At 40.5% G+C, this 18052-nt stretch overlaps 1 protein-coding gene across 3 annotated transcripts in view; it reads right to left on the bottom strand.

Moving 5' to 3' along the window:
* The window catches only part of kcnc2 (potassium voltage-gated channel, Shaw-related subfamily, member 2), a 106431-nt gene extending 100164 nt beyond the window's left edge, over positions 1-6267 (bottom strand). For all 3 annotated transcript variants that reach the window (XM_028570739.1, XM_028570740.1, XM_028570741.1), the window contains exon 1: positions 5413-6267. In XM_028570739.1, the coding sequence (XP_028426540.1) occupies positions 5413-5967 (555 nt within the window). In that variant the 5' untranslated portion in view covers positions 5968-6267. The remainder of the gene's footprint in view (positions 1-5412) is intronic.
* Between the last annotated feature and the right edge of the window lie 11785 nt (positions 6268-18052).

The following is an 18052-nucleotide window of genomic DNA, read 5'->3' as shown; positions in this document are numbered from 1 at the left end:
AGAAAGTGTGTTAACACAACTTTTGACAGAATAGAGTTGGCCAACATAACAAACCTTCACCATGTCTTTAGCACGTGTCAAAATAAATAGGATGTGATGACTCCAGGCCTTTCTGCAAATGGTGGCGACTGTCTGCTGTTAAAGAGCACCTTATGGTTAATACTGTCACCTTTGTGGTGCCAGAGTCACACAGGTGAACTGTGTAAGGGGGTTGCCAGGCTGAAATCACACCTTTCATTTCCATGGAGGATAATTCCACTCCATTACTCCCTACAAACGCCTTGTCAGGGGGCGGACTAGTGCCCCGGAGGGCCTTCTTTTAGACACACGCTCGCTTTCACACTACGCATCACCTCTCTTTCTCTCACTCACAAACACAGAGCCTGTTTCTGTGTATTGGAGTTGTATTAAAAGGTTTACTAAAAGCCAGCAGGCCTTTAATAACAGAGAAAACAATGCATCAGGGAGGAGCAGCACCTCTCTGCATGCTGCCTCCGTGACACCAAACAGAGGCCTTACATGGCTGCAGGTGGAGCATCATCGCCATCAGGGAACGTGGTTCACATGCAGGCAACAGAGCTTTGAAGGCACTTATAGAAACAGATGCTTCTGTGTGGTGCTGGTGGCAGGGAAATGTGGCGTGACTTGATTTCTGTGTGTGCATACTGGGTGAGTGTTGGTACAGGGAGACAGATGTACGTGTGTTGTAAACACAAGCATTCGGCTCCATCAACTCCCTTTCTGCCAGTGAGGCATCACTGAGACTAACTCAATATTTACCTCTGATACATCGCTGCTACTTCCTCTGTCGGCAGCGTAATAGCCAAAAAGACATTTCCAAGAAATTACCAATGCAATTTGGTGGACGAGTACAAGGAACTACAGATCAACAGAATTTTGTGGTCATCTCCAGTTTCCCTTTAAAAATTAACTATTTCAAGCTCACTAATGTAATATTAATGTTACTCCACATTCAGCTTTGGAAATGATATCTAGTTGAAATATTACATTACTCTATGTATATCCTGTATCAGTATTCTTCACACATAAAAGACAAATCTTTGCCCTCATTCTTACTGAAAGTTTACTGATGGATTGCGAGAAGAAGACAAGTGATACGGGGTAAAGTCAATGCACACACGCACGCACACGATGGAGGAAACGATTAAATGTTGAGTGAATCAACGGGCCAAACTGATCACTGATGCCAGTCTCGATGACTCATCGCAAGAATTCTGGGAATGCTGTAACTCCAGGATCCATTCAGTTTATTTGAGTTTCAAAAAGATAATTTGGGCAAAAACACACAATCTGGATTGTATCTTTAATAAAAAAGGGGATAGTTCAAAGGTCAGTCACTTGTTGCTGAAATATATATCAAAGATGTACATACGTGTCTTATATACCACTACCGCTACAAATTAAACACTGTATGATGGAGCGCCATCTTCTCTCTAACACTGCTTCCCTTTCTCAAACATCCACATCTCATATAAAAGTCCATGTTGTCCTGTTCAAACAACTACCTGAAGACAATTATACTATGCTCGTTTTTTTAGCTGTTGGCGATATGAAGAAAGGTCTACTGGAGTTTGATTTGACAATAAGTGTGATTCTACTCAATCAAATAATTATAGGGTATTATAGGTATTATTGGGCAATATTCGTATGATACAAGAGAATTTCAACAATGAGGAACTTCTACTTCCACTGTATTAAGCACTAATGCAGGACAAATGCAAAATACGTAAATGCATGAAGGCAGCCTTCATTATTGTGTACAGCTGTATACAACACTATAACAGGATAGATGTACAGAATGATGACTGCGTGAAATAGTTCTTCATGGACGCAGCTAATGGGGAGACAAAAAGAATAAAAAATATCTGAAATTTGTACTGATATTGTTTGAACAAATATGACCATTTGATGGTTATACAAAAAAAACTGTAACACAGTTCTTTTCCAGAGTTGTTTTTGCCAGGTTAAGTCTCTGAAATAACATTCAAATCACGGCTACATAGTTTAATACCCCATTTAACAAAGTAGTTAGAGGCTACATCCTCAAAGGAAATGCTTAAGGGAAGCCTGAACTTGAAGTTAGACCAATAAAATGGGCTAATATCAGCTTCCGGGAGGAATTCAGAAATCAGCTCATAAGATAATTTTACTCTCAAGCTTCAGTTGCACTAAAAAACAAAAAAATATATTAGGTTTCTATATGATTTAGGATACTTTCAGACTGTCAGGCATTTAGGCAAAACAAGCCAAAGGGCTGCATTGGTGTTAGTTGTTACAGGGTACAGGTGGTCAAACATTAAGACTGTACAATGTTGGAAAAGCTCATCACATCAGTAAAAATCTTCTCCTAAATGTATTAGCACAACGCTAAGGGACTCACACTACACAGTATCCTAACATGTATTTAACACAGAATCCCATTGCATTATGCTGTAGCTAAAATTAAGCTTTTTTTTGCTGCGGTGTCACTGTTGCTCTGACGTGGCCCTTAACCCGAATACACATGATCCGTGGCAAATCTGCGAGGTAGGGCGCAGAGCAAAGAGGCAAAGCAAGGCGCAGGAACGTTCTGGAATTGGTTGCGCCAATGGTTGCGCCTTGAAAGATCAGCGGCAACTAGGTCAAAGTTGAAATAATTTGAACTACGAGCAGTGCGCGACGCCAAGGGTAGCGCTGTGCCTAATTGGGCGGAACGCCTTCTCTTATAGGAAAACAATGGAACGGCCAGCGCAGCGCAGTTTTACTGTGGTTGAGGCAGCTTTAAAGTGTGCTACTTGCAGAAGAATTTTATCAATCTTGCTTTAGTCAAGAGTTTTAGTGTCATAAGATGGTTTAAAGGAATGGCTCGACATTTTGGGAAATACTTTTAATTGCTTTTTTGCTGAGTTGCACAAGAGGATCCACACTACTCTTATGTCTGCACGGTAAATATAATTAATACAATTTTCCACTGGATGCGGAACGTCTCCAGAACGTCGACAGAGTCATTAGGTTTCCATTAAAGTCAATGTGTGTATTTCCACAGACTGCGGAACGTCTGCGTCCCGACTCCGTCCCAGTTCTGTCAGTCCACAGCCCTCCGCAGCAGATACGCAGAGCTTCTATTTTTGACGGACGACGGAGAGCTCCGCAGCAATTCAGCACACGGCAGATAGTGCGGGACAGGAAGTCGAGCACAGAAACAAAATAAATATCCGGTTAATTTTCAAAATAAAATACCCCGTGCTCACAACGGATCATATTTCCCTGAACTACACCTTGAAAACACAGCACAGAGTCGTTTCCCCTCTACTCCTCTGGATGGAAACTAACTGTTGTTGGTTTTGTGATTCTATTCTACGTGAATTTGCGAGATCTCGTGGGTCCTCGTGACTACAGCTGTCAGTCACGGCCGCAGCCGTTCCGCAACAAATCCAGACCCGGTGGGTATTGACGGACGGCGGAGCACGCAGCAGACACGCAGCGGAGCCGGTCCGCAGCTGTTACGCATCTGGTGGAAATCCCCGGTAAGGCTACAGCCAGCAGCTGGTTAGCTTAGCTTAGCACAAAGAGTGGAAGCAGAGGCAAACAGCTAGCCTTGCTATGTCAAAAGGTAACAAAGTCACGCAACCAGCTCCTCTGAAACTCACTAATTAACACTTTGTATCACATTTGTTGAATCCTTACAACGCCAAAGTGTAATAATGACATGTTGTGTTGTGCTGTGTTGAATTCCTGAGGTTGCCAGGCAATCAGTGGAGACTCCTTGTTTCCTATAGTTTCCAGCCCTTATGCTAGGCTAAGCTAACAGTCTCCTGGTTGTAGATTAATATATAACGGACAGAAATGAGAGTGGTGTGGATTTTTAAACTCTCAGCAAGAAAGTGAATACAGTAAGTCTATTTCTTGAAATGTAGTATTATTCCTTTAAATGCTGTTTTGGAGGCTTTAGATTTTGCAGCTGGGAAAAGAAGACCTGCTTTGCTTAAAAAAATTTAATTCCAAACACTACTTTTAGTGTATTGGCTCTTAAAGGAGCAAACTACATAAACACATATATAATGTACAGCAGAAAGCTGCAGCACTGCCCTTTAGGGATTGGAACTTCCAAGCAATGTCACCTCTGGCCACACCCAATTCAGCGATGTCACAGCAGATATAAAAACAAAAACAAATCAGCTTTCTTTCTTTTTTTTAGTTACGTTGCGATTAATTATATAAAAAAACTCATCAGTCAAACCTGAACTAATTAAACACGTTAGCTTTAACAGTTGTGTGTTTGCATACAATGGCATGCTGCCTGTGACATCATCAAGATATGTGTGTGGCTGTTTTGCATTAATTTCTATTCACACAAGATGACATCACAGCCGGCAGTCCTTCACTCCTGTCGCACATCAGCTGCCAATTAGTGATCAATTTGCTGTCCATTACCCAGAATTCAGTATAGTGGGGGTCTCAAATGACGGGGATTGGTCTTTAAAGATAACTTTTGCGCGACGTTCTTTGATAGGCTGATATGAATTCCATCCAACACACTGGATTTTGAGTATTCCAAAACATCTGACTTCTAACAGATGGTGTATTGATTTATAATATCTGAGAGAAAGTCAAGTAAAATCTCAAAATTCTAACTTATTTATAACACACTTTACCACTGTGCCTGAGTGTAAAAAAAACACCTTATGATGATCAAAAAGGAATGACAAAAGATGCCACATGTGGCCTATAAGTTAACATCTCTCCTATTCCCAGCATGAGGCACTGCACTAATTTTGGAATAGATAAACGTCCCACACATTTCTTGTTCTGTGTTTATCAGAAATCGAGCATTTCTGAATGAGATCTAAACGGGTAACTAACACACTGTGGGAGTTGAACTCACAAAAAAAAAAACCCTTGCAACAGGAACAACAGAGTGACACAGATATAGGATGCATGGCTAAAATAAACAGCATCAGAGTGCAACAAATGTAGGCTATAGCCTCCGTTTGGCACAGGCCTCCACAACTAAAATACACTGCTGCTATGAATATCCATTCTGACAGTGTTAACACCTTGTTTGCTTGGGAAAATCTCCTCTTTTAAAAAAAAAAAATATATTAATATTATAGCACCTGTTCCCAAATCAGGTTCTAAAACAGTGTTTCTATCTTGAAACAAATCTAAATAAGGAAGGTTATTCAGTAAAGTCATACAACATGAAAGGCTGAAAAGAAATGACCTCACACTACTGCAAGACATCTCACTTTTTTAGATGAAAGCAAGTTACTGAGACTTTATTCCAACTTATAAATTAGGTTATTTACCCTTCCTGGGAGATTTTGGGTTAAAACATGTTATAGAGTGATTTACTGTGAATGAATTATTGTGTATGTTTGGAGAGCCCCAGACGCAGCGGTGCGCCCTTACCCTCGCTGCCCTGGAGGAGTAGGGATCCTCGAATAGATTCCAGATCACCGGCTGCCACTTCCTCCACAGGCTAACATTACCGTCGGCAGCCACATCCTCAATGCCGAGCCTCTTCCCTATCTCGTCGTCATCCTCCCCGTTGTCCACGTTGAGCTCGAACACGTCCAGAGCCTCCTCCGCGTCCCGGTGCTGCCGGTAAGTCATCCAGCAGCAGGGCTCCACGTCAGTCTCATCGATTCCCCAGAAGGAGAGCTCCTCCTCGAACAGCGGTCCGCACACATCCGCCGGGCAGTGGAGTTTCCCGGTGCGGTAGTAGTTGAGCACGTAGGCGAAGACACCCGGGTGGCGGTCGAAGAAGTACTCGTTCGTCCGCGCGTTGTACTCGATGAAGCCGGGGACTTGTTGCAGCTGATCCAGCACGGAGTCTATGTCCGAGTCGGAGGCGAGCAGGGCCAGTCGCGTCCCCGGCAGGGTCTTCAGGGTGGTTTTGTAGGTTTCGTGCCTGGTGCCTCCGACGTTGAGGATTATCCTCTCGTTGTCGTCAAACTTGCCCATCGCTCTGTATCAGACATGACTTGATGGAGAGCGGGGAAAGTTGGTGAGTGCAGTCCGGAGGTAACGGCGAGCCCGACGCGCACACACCCACAGTCCTGTTCAAAAAAACTCCAGGATTTTGGCCGTGGTGCGCAGCATCTCCGATTTCACTCATCCGACGCTTTTGTGGCTATTCAGGGGGTCGTGGAGGATGGCCATCGTGTGTTTAGTAAGATTTCGGGTAAATGGAGGACGTCGATATGTATCCCACAATTCGTTGAGACAGTCAGTGCTCAGAGTTGTGTTGAGTTGAATGATCTCAACCAGTGGCTCCAACCAGACTGCGCTGCTGCCGTTGCGCGTCTCCGGCGTCCCTGCCCTCTCCAAGACGCACAACCGCTCGTCAGCGTCAGGGTCGTTACTCCAAAAATATGTAACGTAAAAGCACAGATTTATTTAAAAAGAGTAACGTCGTCTTCTTACTCATCACTCCCTGGGAGAAGTCACTTATCACACGTATTTCCAGTTGCTCCGATGCTGTTGTTTCTTCGCCTTTAGAAAGGAGAAGTTGGCTTCTGGGAAATTAATCAGCGCTCATCTCACATTTGCACACTGAGAATTGTATTTTTCTCTTTATAAGCTGCTTTAGTTAGGCCTACCTACAACAACCCAGCAGGAAACCAACTTTTGGTGCTAAGAAATTATAAAACGGAAACAATGTTCATTTTAGTCTAAACAGATAGCCTACTTATTTATGAAATAAACAAACTATTTTAGATAAGCCTTTCATCCTTCAACAGTTCATGTTAACCCTTGTGTTGTCTTCCCGTCAACCTTGAAAAGAACCCTTTTTTTCCCCAACGTTTTTTACGCCTTTCTTTCCACAGTTTGTTTTTGCTTTTTCCAACATTTTAAATTGTAAAATGTTTCTTCTAGACATTTTTAGCGCTTATTTACTAGGCTACTTCCCATATTTTCTGATATAAAACAAAAATTGAAAACGGTCAACCGAAGTCAACACAAGGGATAAGATATGCTTACAGCATTTGTCTGCTTTTATTCTTAAATTGTTCCAGTGTTTTGTGGTTACTGACTGGCATTACAGCTTTAATTGGTTTAATGTAGGCAATTCTTATCTAGGCCCATGGGATTTCACGAGCCTATATGTGTTTAAGAGGAGACAACGTTTTTCCCCTGAGCATCAAAGAATGAGGAAACATCACTGCCCAGTCCCTCCAGAAAAACGCGATTATGCGACCGCATAATTCAATACATAATCATCCAAAATCCGCATTTTTATGCCGGGGCCGCATTTTTTAAAATACGCCGCACTTTCGCCGCATACATTGCCGATTTCCGCGCAAAATATGCGGAGCTTGCATGATTTCACAATCCCCGCATTTTCGTTGCAAAAAAGTCACATATATCTTAGCAGAAAGTTGAAAAATGTTGTGTTTACTTAACACCATAGCTATAGAGCCTACACTCATGGATGTATTAAGAGAACTGGATACAGTGTTCGGCGGGAAGCCCCGTACGTTCCAATGAGAGTGCTTAAAAGTATGGCAAGCCTTTTTAACATTTAACAGCTAGACTGGATATGTTGCAGATATCTGTAATTCAGTTTTGCCTAGTCAAAAAGAACATTTCAGATATTCGCAACTACATTCTTCCCATCCATAATTGTAATTTCAGATATCCACAAAGACATTCTTCCTAGGACAAATTACGTCACTTTTGACATTCATTTGTATGGGGTTTATCATTACAGATATCTACAATTCAGTTGCGGATATCCACTATGTGAATTACGGATATCTGCAACTGAATTGTAGATATCTGTAATTCCAGTTTGAGATATCTACAATTTGATTCTGACTAGTCATAACTCCAGTTCAAGATATCTTTAATTCACCTCAATTCAAGATATCTACATGTTCATTTTGAGATATCTTAAATTAAGTTTTGACTAGGCGAAATTATGTTGTAGATATCTGTAACTGGAATTATGACTAGTCAAAATGGAGTTGTAGATATCTCAAACTGCAGTTAGGGATAGTCATAATTTAATTGTAGATATCTATTATCAAGTTATAGATATCTTGAAATGAATTTTGATTAGAGATATCTGAAAATTGAGATATCTGTAACTTTCATTCTGCCTAGTCAAAATATAATTACAGATATCTTGAATTAGAGTTTTGACTAGGTGAAATGACGTTGCAGATATCTGTATGCAAATTAGGCCCTCCCACTTTAAGCGGAGCACCTGTTAACTGTTAACTTGTAATTAGCACTGATTGATATCTAATAGAGCAACGTCATGCACAATAATTTGCACTAGTCATAATGACGTCTGAGATATCTTTAACTTTCATTCTGTCTAGTCAAAACTGAATTACAGATATCCGCAATTGTCATTTAAAAGGAACCCCGACTAGTACAACATGTTGGCCTTATAAGATTAACGTGGGCGTCAGCTATAAAAAGGTGCTACAAAAACACTCCAAATGTTTTGTTTTTTGTTAAAAAATGCAGAAAATATGTTCCCTCGTAGGCCGCCTTGGTTATTTACGTCGCAATGCATTCTGGGGGTAGTGACGTGTATTGGTTGTGTACCCACGTACCGGCTATTGACAGTACAGTAACAGCGAGATGAACACGTCTGCCGTTCAGCCTTTTCAGTTTGACCGTAGGCTTAAAGGACAAACCTAGGGGCTAATAAAATGATGTGTACCCACTCTGTTGTTCTCTGGGGCAGGTTTTCATGCTAATTGATTGTGTTTGGAACGAAGCTAGCACGGACCGGTTAACCTAGCTAACAACGCTAGCTAGTATTTGGGGCACAGGGAAATTAAAAACAAATCGCTATTTATACCACAAAAAAGGCTCAAAATATCACCAAACTTCAACGGTTGCATAGTGAGGGTCCCTACATGTTAACCGAAGCACTGAGAACTTTGTAAGTGTACAGACAAAGAGCTGCGGGAGCTCCGTGAAAGGTCTTTCTGGGCCATGGGGTGCAGTACCACCCCTATCCGCTAAGCCCATGTTGGCATATAGACTTAGCGCTCCTCCTGGGGGCTTGCCTACACTTCACACAAGAGCAGCCATTTTCCCCTGTTGCCATGGGAACGTTATGGAGTGACGTAATTACGCAACGTGAACGTCATCGAAAAACAGGGTGTTGGGGGAATCACTTTTTTTCTCTTTTTCATCAAAATGCAGTTTTTGCAAGTTCCCGCAATTTCATTGCATAAAATTGCATAAATATCCCGCATATTGCATTGCATTTTTTAAGAAAACGTGCCTCATAATCAAGGAAAAAAAAAAAAAACTGTGAAAATGTGCATATATGCTAAGACTGCAGTTTAATCCCTTGGGTTGCAGCATGCTGATTGGCCTTAAACAAGTCCCTTTTATCCCTGACAGCAAACATGTGACCTATGACCCCCTGACTTTACAGGTCAACAGCAGTGGTGGTGAACTGAAACTCGCGATTTATCGATCTGGCAGTCAATATTACATTTTCCGGCATTCATTTTGATAATTTATGCTATGGTTCTATTTTAAAACAAAAGAAATGCCACAAATGGACAGATCCCAGCTTCTCAAATGTGAACATTTTCCAGGTATCTCATTCTTTGATGATATTAAGCTAAATATCTTTGGGTTTTTATGACGAGGACAAACAATAGGAAGAAGTCAACTAGGCTTTGGTAAATTGTGATGAGCATATTTTACTATTTTCTGACATTTTATGGACAAAACGATTAAACATGAAAATAATTGACAGAATCATTGTAAATTAATATAATCATGAGTTGCAGTCCTATTATAAAGCGGTTAGCATTAGTTGTACAAGAGGAGTAAGTTACAATCAAGAAAAACATAAAATTGTATTTTTAATATTTAATGGTCTCTCAAAAAACAACGTATACAGAGAGATAGAGAAAGGGGTGGTGGAGGGAGCTAGTGTGCCTCGTGTCAAATGGTGTTGCCATGTAGGCACCAGCAGAGTAACAGTGAAAAGTGTCAAGTTATAAAAAGGTACACCTGAATGAATACCATCTAATGATACAAGTCAGCTGGCCGACTGAGTCACTGGTGGTGAGGCAAGAATAAAGCAGCTGATGCAAGTGAGATTTCACTAACGCAATGCCCCCATTAATAACAATACATGTAGAAGTAATAGCATTGCTGATAATATAGAGGCATACAGTACTATAGTAGTAGCAGTAGTACTAGCAATAATAACTAGTAATAGTAGAGGTTGTAGTACAAGCAGCCACATCAGTAGAGGTATGCAGGGCCGGATTAACCTGCTAAGGGGCCCCAGGGCAAAACTTTGCTCTGGTCCTTTATTGATCCCCCCCAATTCTTCCCACTGAAGCATGCATGTGTCCTGTTGCCTTTCATATGTCCCAGTGCCCACGGTATGACATCTTCACTATATACCCCAGCGATTGTCAACTGGAGGCCCACAGGCCACAACCAGCCCAAAGCCCAAAGGCTCTTAGTCCGGCCCGCAGAATAATAATGAATTCAGAAAATGTGAGGAAAAGGAAAAAGTGCGGTCTGGTATTAAGCATTTCGAGCATTCACAGCATGCAACATTCCACAGAGAGAGTGCAACCCCCAGATTTGCATCACTATTCACACATTCTGATTAGTTTCGGTAATGCAGATCTAAGTCACACTGGACAACACCCAGGTAAACCAGACAGAATGCCATGCAGCTTCAAACACAATTCATTTGGATACAAGTGTTGCATTTTGGAAGAAAGTAGGGACAGCAATGCCCGCGCATCACACACACACACACACAGCAGCGCCAACACGCAACACATGTAGGAACGATACAGAGAGGATTATCAACGGCTGCTGACACAACTAACGCTATGTTCGTTACTGTGTACAATAAAACCTTCGTAAGTTAAAGCAACACTATGTAACTTTTCCCGCTTCGGCCCCCCTATAGGTTGGAAGCGGAATTGTCCATTACATTACATTGTGCAAGTTTGCCAGATCGGGTCGCCTCGGATCTGTAGTTTGAACGAACTGGACAATGTAATGGTTTAGCGTTACCGAAAGTTGGCAAAACGAATGCGTAGCCTACTTATCAGTCCATTCTTCATTAAAGCTTGGGTTTCCCACGTCAGCTTCAGGCTCTTTTGACAGTGACATTTATACCGGACAACAGGCCTTTCTTCCTGCAAGCTTTTTCCACCAATCAGGACACTGCATACTACAACAATGTTTCCGTAACCACAGATTTTAACCATCACTCCTCAGTGAACTGCCTCCTAATCTGAGATCATTTCAAGATTAAGTAGCCTAGTTATCATTATGGATTTTCCATGTTTTTTAGCAGTCTGTTCACACTAATACATGTGAAAAAAAAAATAGCATTAATTTAGTAAGAAATTTAAAATTTCAAACAAGAATAGGCGTATTAGGTATAAATATATTTTATTTATTTGAAAGTCTGACCCCAGAGTGGCTGCTTAGAAAAAATTCTGGACCTTGGAAAAATGTAGTTTATAACCGCTGATATACAGAGTTTCTGCAGGTTTCAACAAGTTCAGTGTGTTGACTTGAAAAAGGACCTGCAGAAACCCTGTATATAACAACTTCATTATGTTTTGCTTATGGCCCCAGAAACCAGCCAGTATCTCTATGCTGGAATACTATCCTACTCCTGGTCTGTATGCGCTGGATTGTGGTAATTTGAGTAATCTTTGTCCTCAACAATATGCACAATGATAATGATAACATCAACTGAAATAATAGCATTAAAACCAGATTTTGTTTTCATATTGACAATTTTGTTGTGAACCGGCTACATGGGAAAATAAAGTCCCCAGTTAGTCTGTTTGCAGGTTCACATGGCTTTTGACAAATCATGAAAGTGTTGGTTCAGACATCATCTATCTCTATTTATCCTTCCAACACATAAAGAGGCCTTGATACGAGTTAGAAAATGTGACAGAGAGAGAGAGAGAGAGAGAGAGAGAGAGATGCTAAAAGATCTCTGCACAGTCTACCATAAGGCCCGTCATCTGACAGTCTCCACTCTCCACAGTGTACGAGGAGGAAAGAGTGACATCTTTAGGGAATCTAAGCACAGCTCAATCAACGAGGAGACACGGCAGGCAGCTCGCCTATAATTACATGCATCATTATTCTCTGATGTAAGGCTGATTTGTACAACTGCAACCTCTGAGTAACCTAATTACTCATCTGTTAAGAAAAAAAATCTCTTCCGGGTTTTAAGGATTAAGGATTCATTTGAATAAATCAAAAACAATTATGGTTAGTATGAGCTAAGCTATGCGGACATATTTCTGTCTAAAGAGTAATGGCTCTTCAGGATTGTAAACTTTTGTTTTGGGCCTAAACTGGCAGAGGGAACCGCTCAACGATGCCAGTTGGAATAAAGTTAATCCATTTGTCCATCTAATAATTGCCTGACGCATTGCTAAAGCAGAGCTACATGCTGAAAATGCACCAACATAATTGTTGTAGTTGTGAAGCTTTTATAACCTTATAACGAAATAGAATGCACCGCTGAGCAAGGCCATGACAGATGAAATACCAGGTGAGTTGGATGTCCTGGGCAGGTCGGTCTACAACAGTTTTTTTTTATTTCTTTTTTTTTTATAATGTGACACGAACAATCTAATGCATGCAGTAAAAGAAACAAGATCTATGTCTACAGGCACAGAGAAGTTATCAACTGTAGCAAATCATAATCACTAACAGGAAGTTAGGAGGCAATCATAATCAAAGTGAATTGACATTTGGGAAATGCACCTGACAGACATGCTGAAGAGAAAATAAACCCTTCTACAGTACATGTTCAGTCAAGTTTCAGGACAGGGTCAACCTTACTGGAATTCTTACTGATCCCCAACAGAGGTCCATTTAGGTCATAAGCTACTCTTTGAAAAACATCTACTGTGGTAACATTACTCATTTTCCACAAGCTGATGCTTCCCATTTTAATTTAAAATGAACCAGCTGGTGAATTTTGAAATAAGGGTGTTGAGGCCTTTGAATGTTTTACTAATGAGGCCATTCATCACAGAAGATGAAGTACTAGGGACAATAGTGGGTCAAGACGGTCCTTGCCTATAAACTAAATCATTGCACTGACCGTCACAGGAAGCAACATTCAGAGTCTCTTCCCCCCCCCCTCTCCCTCCCTGCAATATCTTTACTAAAAATAGAGCAGCCAGATTGCTGATCTTTATCGGGAACTGGAGAGTAAAAAAAAAAAAAAAAAAAAAAAAAAAGTCTGTAGGAAAACCAAGGTCTTTGGCCAGTCTATTTGCCCAAGTAGAGCCACAGGATCAGTCCCAGAGGGGGCTGAAGGCTAGACAAGCAGCCTTGGCTGGTTTTCAATTCAGGTTCACGATAACATCAGAAATGCGAGAACAGGGCATGATGGGATTATGTTCAAGTTTGTCCAAGTAGAGGATTTTGAGAAAAGAAAGCCAGTTCCAGTGTCTTATTTTATTAAATAGGAAAAATGCTCAATAAAAGAAAAACATAATCTAGGAAAGAGGACAGGAGCCTCTTTATTCATTACAAGAAGCTGGAATTGATTAAAAAAATAAAAATAAGAAAGGCCATGGGATATAATAAATTTTAATCAATAAAAGGCAATGAGTAAATGATTGTATCCTAGTTTGAGTATCAGAGAAATTAACTGAACGATGATTTATATTATTGAAATATTCCTTTCACTGAACTACAGAGCAGTGGCCGTGTCAAGAGAGAGGCAGGGAGAGTTTTCTGCCCTTTCCAGTCTGAACTTTCCGTACCATCCTGCACAGACTGTCTGCTGGGGTTATATCTGATGAAGCACAATACCTCTGCCTCTCTCCCAGAGGTCTGACAACACAATCCTGCTGACATGGAAGACATCCAGGGACCAAAAGGACAGTTCACTTTCTGAATCCCTAAATAAAAACGCTGCTACTTCAAATGCCCCTTCAAATAAAAACAAAAGAACAAAGTGCTTACTTGTTGAGATCCTATTTCTATTCATGTGATGGCACCACACAAAGGCCCAGTGAGCCGTGTGCCGTCTTTAATTCCTTTTAGGGAATACTGACATTTGTCCGACAAATAAGTAAAGAAAAAAAGAACAATCATTTCCAGTTAGGGTCGCTTTCACATAACTACATACGTAACTCCAGTGTTTTTAGTGTTGCCCTTCCATAAAGTTGGGAGACTCAAAAGAGAAAATAACACAAAGAATTGTCAAAGCAGCAGAGGTTCGAGACATCCTGACTTTTAGTCCCTAGTATGGGACTTATGACACTTTGACTGCAGGGCCAGGGATTGAACCACCCACCTTCCGATTGGCAGGTGACCGCCCTACCACTGAACTACAGCACATTCACTCACTCTCTATGTGAAAATAAACAACCAAGTGGGTCCAAGACTCTCCAGATTACATGTAAATCACGCTCTCCTTGCCCCCTCCCCTCAAACCCCTCCACGCCAAAACAATGACAGAAAGTTGAAAATCCAGTCCAATAGCATAAAATAAAAGAAATAAACTTTGAACGGTGTGCGTTTACAAACATTAAGCAATACGCACTTTCGTCTTCTTCCCTGCCTTTTGCTCGTGCTTTTACTACTATAACCGCCACTCAGTGTCAGTCAGTGGAACGGTCATCATTTACAGGAGTACTAGTGTGCATACTCAAGATACTAAGCAAACAGCGACACACTTGTCAAAACACTGGCCCAACACTGGCTGCAATAGATGGATGAGAGTACCCAGAAGAACCACCATGGTTGGGTCCATATCTTCTGACACATTTCTTACACAGGTCTTATGATAAATTGACAAAAAGAGAACATTTTCTATGAAATCAGGCCAAACAAGTCAGACAATTCTTCTCCAATTTACCCTGCTTCATTCCCCCCAAATGTTTACATTTGCATTGCCCTGATTGAGGCAAGATAACCAAGAACGGTCGGGGAATAAAGCAGTAAGTACAAGTCCATCGCATAAGCAATTACTGCAGTTAACAATTACACCCAAGTCATCGGACTGATCAAAGAGCATGGAAACTGTGTCAATAAGCATATCAAGCACTGCTGAGCACTATTTAAACATTGCAGTCCTTACACATGAAACACTTAATAAACACTTGAGAATGTTTCGGTGTTATTAAGTCCGGTGTAGCCCTGAGCGGAGGGGTGGAGGGAATAACATTCTTTTTTTTTAGCCCATGCAGGCTCTGCTGTAAACACTTTTAGCTCCAGTCCCAACAATGCAGTAGCATAAAAAAATATATAAAAAAACACATTATGCTGCTAAGCACAGGCCCTTGGATGGAATTAGGCAGAAGTCCCAGTGGAAGAAGTTGAGCTGATTAAATGTTGCTTTCCTAATTGAGAGAGAGCCAAGCTAATTTGCGATGAATCCCAGATCTTTCTTCCTCCGCTGCATGAGGGAAAGTCATTAATAAACTCTGTATGTCTAATTATAAGTTATGATTAGAGAGGGGGGTGATTTTTTTCATCAAGTTCTCAAAAATATTTATATTTTGTTGGAACTGATGAGGGAGCCTGTACTTCAGTTTGAGGTGTATTGCACACCAGTTTAATGGTTTTCTAGCCAGTCCTAAATAAAGAAAACTTATAAATTAAAATCTATTTAATATCTAAATAATAAATGAAGACGGAGTATGCATAACTTAAGTTATATTTTAGATAGATATAGATACAGGGTTCATACTCATTTTAACCAATACTTTTTTCATGACTTTTCGGCAAATTTCCATGACTATGTGTTCCTGAAAATGTCAGTCGACATTATAAAATAAGAATACAAATCTGTGTTAAAGTTTATCCTCAGAGGTTTAACTATAAAATGAATGACAATTTATGTGGTTCAAAGTGGGATTCATAATATCGCTCCCCGAATAGAAAGTTGAGGTTAAGACGACGTGAAAATACATTTATTAATGACATATTATTATGCTGTGTTAAAAATAATTCCATGACTTTTCCAAAACTTTCTGGGTCTTTTTATGTTTCCAAAACCTTTCTAGGCCTGGAATTTGCATTTTTCAAATTCCATAACTTTTCCAGGTTTTTTTAAAAACGTATGAACCCTGTAAATATATTGATTTATTATATAAACCAGAGATCTTCAACAGGGGGTCCGGGACCCCTAGGGGGTCCTCAGAGTTACTGCAGGGGGCCCTCCAAATTATTAACTTTTTATTTAGTTTTTTTTCAAAAATGTAAATGTCTTAACATGAATCCTACATTTCATTAGCAAATACAAATCAGCCTTTTTGTGAAAAAAAACACTGATAGGCTTACTGGCCTACAGGTAAGAAGGTAGTCACTATGGTAGCTATCCACAGATAGAGTTCATCCTAAGGACTCCCTGTGCCACATGTTTAACATTAAAAACACGTTTTATAAAATCATGCAAACAATTATTATTTGAATAGCCTAGTATTTTATGTACTAAAAAGGTATGAATAAAGGCTTTAGGCTGCCCTACACGTTATTGTAGGCCCAGTTTTATATGCTACTTAATTTTATACAATATATGTAGTAGGGGGTCCCTGCCTTGTCTCTCTCTCAGTTAAGTGGTCCTTTGCTTAAAAAACGTTAAAGACCCCTAATATAAATGATATGCCTTAGCCAGCCAGTGCAAAGTGCTAGACTTTTTACCTTATTTCCTTTGCTGTAACTGTGGACCTGTGGCACCATCTGCAGGATACAAAGACAGCAGCACCCTTCCTTCAGCTTGAATCCAGTGCAGAGATCACACATACTGCAGTGCAGCCGACTGTGAATCTGCAAATGCAAATAAGAGACGTGACAGTATCCAGGTGGAAAATGGTGACAGTTATTCATTAGAGTATTAAAAATAGAATCACAGAACATGTACCGAGGCCAGATACTTGCCATGCCCAACACAGTCATGTTATGTTTCACCCTAATGTGTTTTTACTTATTTCGCCTATTTAGACCTCTTCTTATTCTTTATTTTATAAAGGGCATCACACATTAATCAGCATTTCTGTAGATGTTCCAGTGTTAGCCGGCCGGCTAATTTTCAACTGTAGTCCTTTGGCCAGAAGATTTTAGACCAGACCAGAGCAACAGGAAACAGCAAGACATTAGTACAGGTTAAACTATACAGACAGAAGTCAACAATACACCACACAGACAGCTAGAGCAACAAATAAGCTTTCTCAGTAAGCCATGCAGAGCTACAGGAAGCAGCAAGACATTAGCACAGTTACACATCAACAGTATCCCCGTTCAGTATAAAAAGCCATGCAAGCATCAAAACACAGCCAAGCAACACAGACCCGAGCCATCTTCTTATACCGTTCAACCTTGCAGAGCATGTAAGCTGTAATAAAAAGATGAAATAGGCTACATCACTCATGAGGATTATCACGACTGTGCTTAAATTGGCATGTCCCCCACTGTCTCTGTTAAACAAGTGAAGGCGGGACAACTTTATCATAGGCCAAATTTTCTTTTCACAGCGGACATCCTGACTTGCCATAGCAGGGAAATTACGGTTAAATAACATTATCAAATGTCTCAGTCAGCTATAGCACAACAGACCCAGCTCTTAGTGGAATACAGCCACTATTCATGTTATTCAATTAAAGACAACTTTCCATGCTAAGTCAAAAATATTTGCCGTGAAAAAGGTTTATACCCTGAAATGGAATGCAGCTATCAATAACTTTATTATTTATAAACTGTGCTTTTCCTGCTGTGAAACAGACTATTGTTATTGGCAGCATTGAGTGTAAAATATGTAACGTTACTGCTCTGAAAACTGCTCCTCAAGGTTATGGAGCGTTTTGTTTTTAGGATCTTTTAGTTCAGTTTTACGGTTTTGGTTTAACGTTACTCTCATTGAGTTGTTTTCGGCCGCAACAGGTAACCTAACGTTAGCAAAAACAACTTTAAAAACGACCATACTTTAGACAGACATTCAAGTTAGCAACTAGCTAGCTAGCTAGCTTGCGAACTTATTGGAGCGTTAGCAGCTAGCTAGCTAGCTAAACTTTAGAAGTTGGTGGGGAGCGAAATA

The sequence above is a fragment of the Perca flavescens genome, chromosome 23 (assembly GCF_004354835.1).
Source record: "Perca flavescens isolate YP-PL-M2 chromosome 23, PFLA_1.0, whole genome shotgun sequence".
Classification (NCBI taxonomy): domain Eukaryota; kingdom Metazoa; phylum Chordata; class Actinopteri; order Perciformes; family Percidae; genus Perca; species Perca flavescens.
The sequence above is the reverse complement of the archived record's forward strand: the minus strand, read 5'-3'. Positions and strand labels throughout refer to the sequence as shown.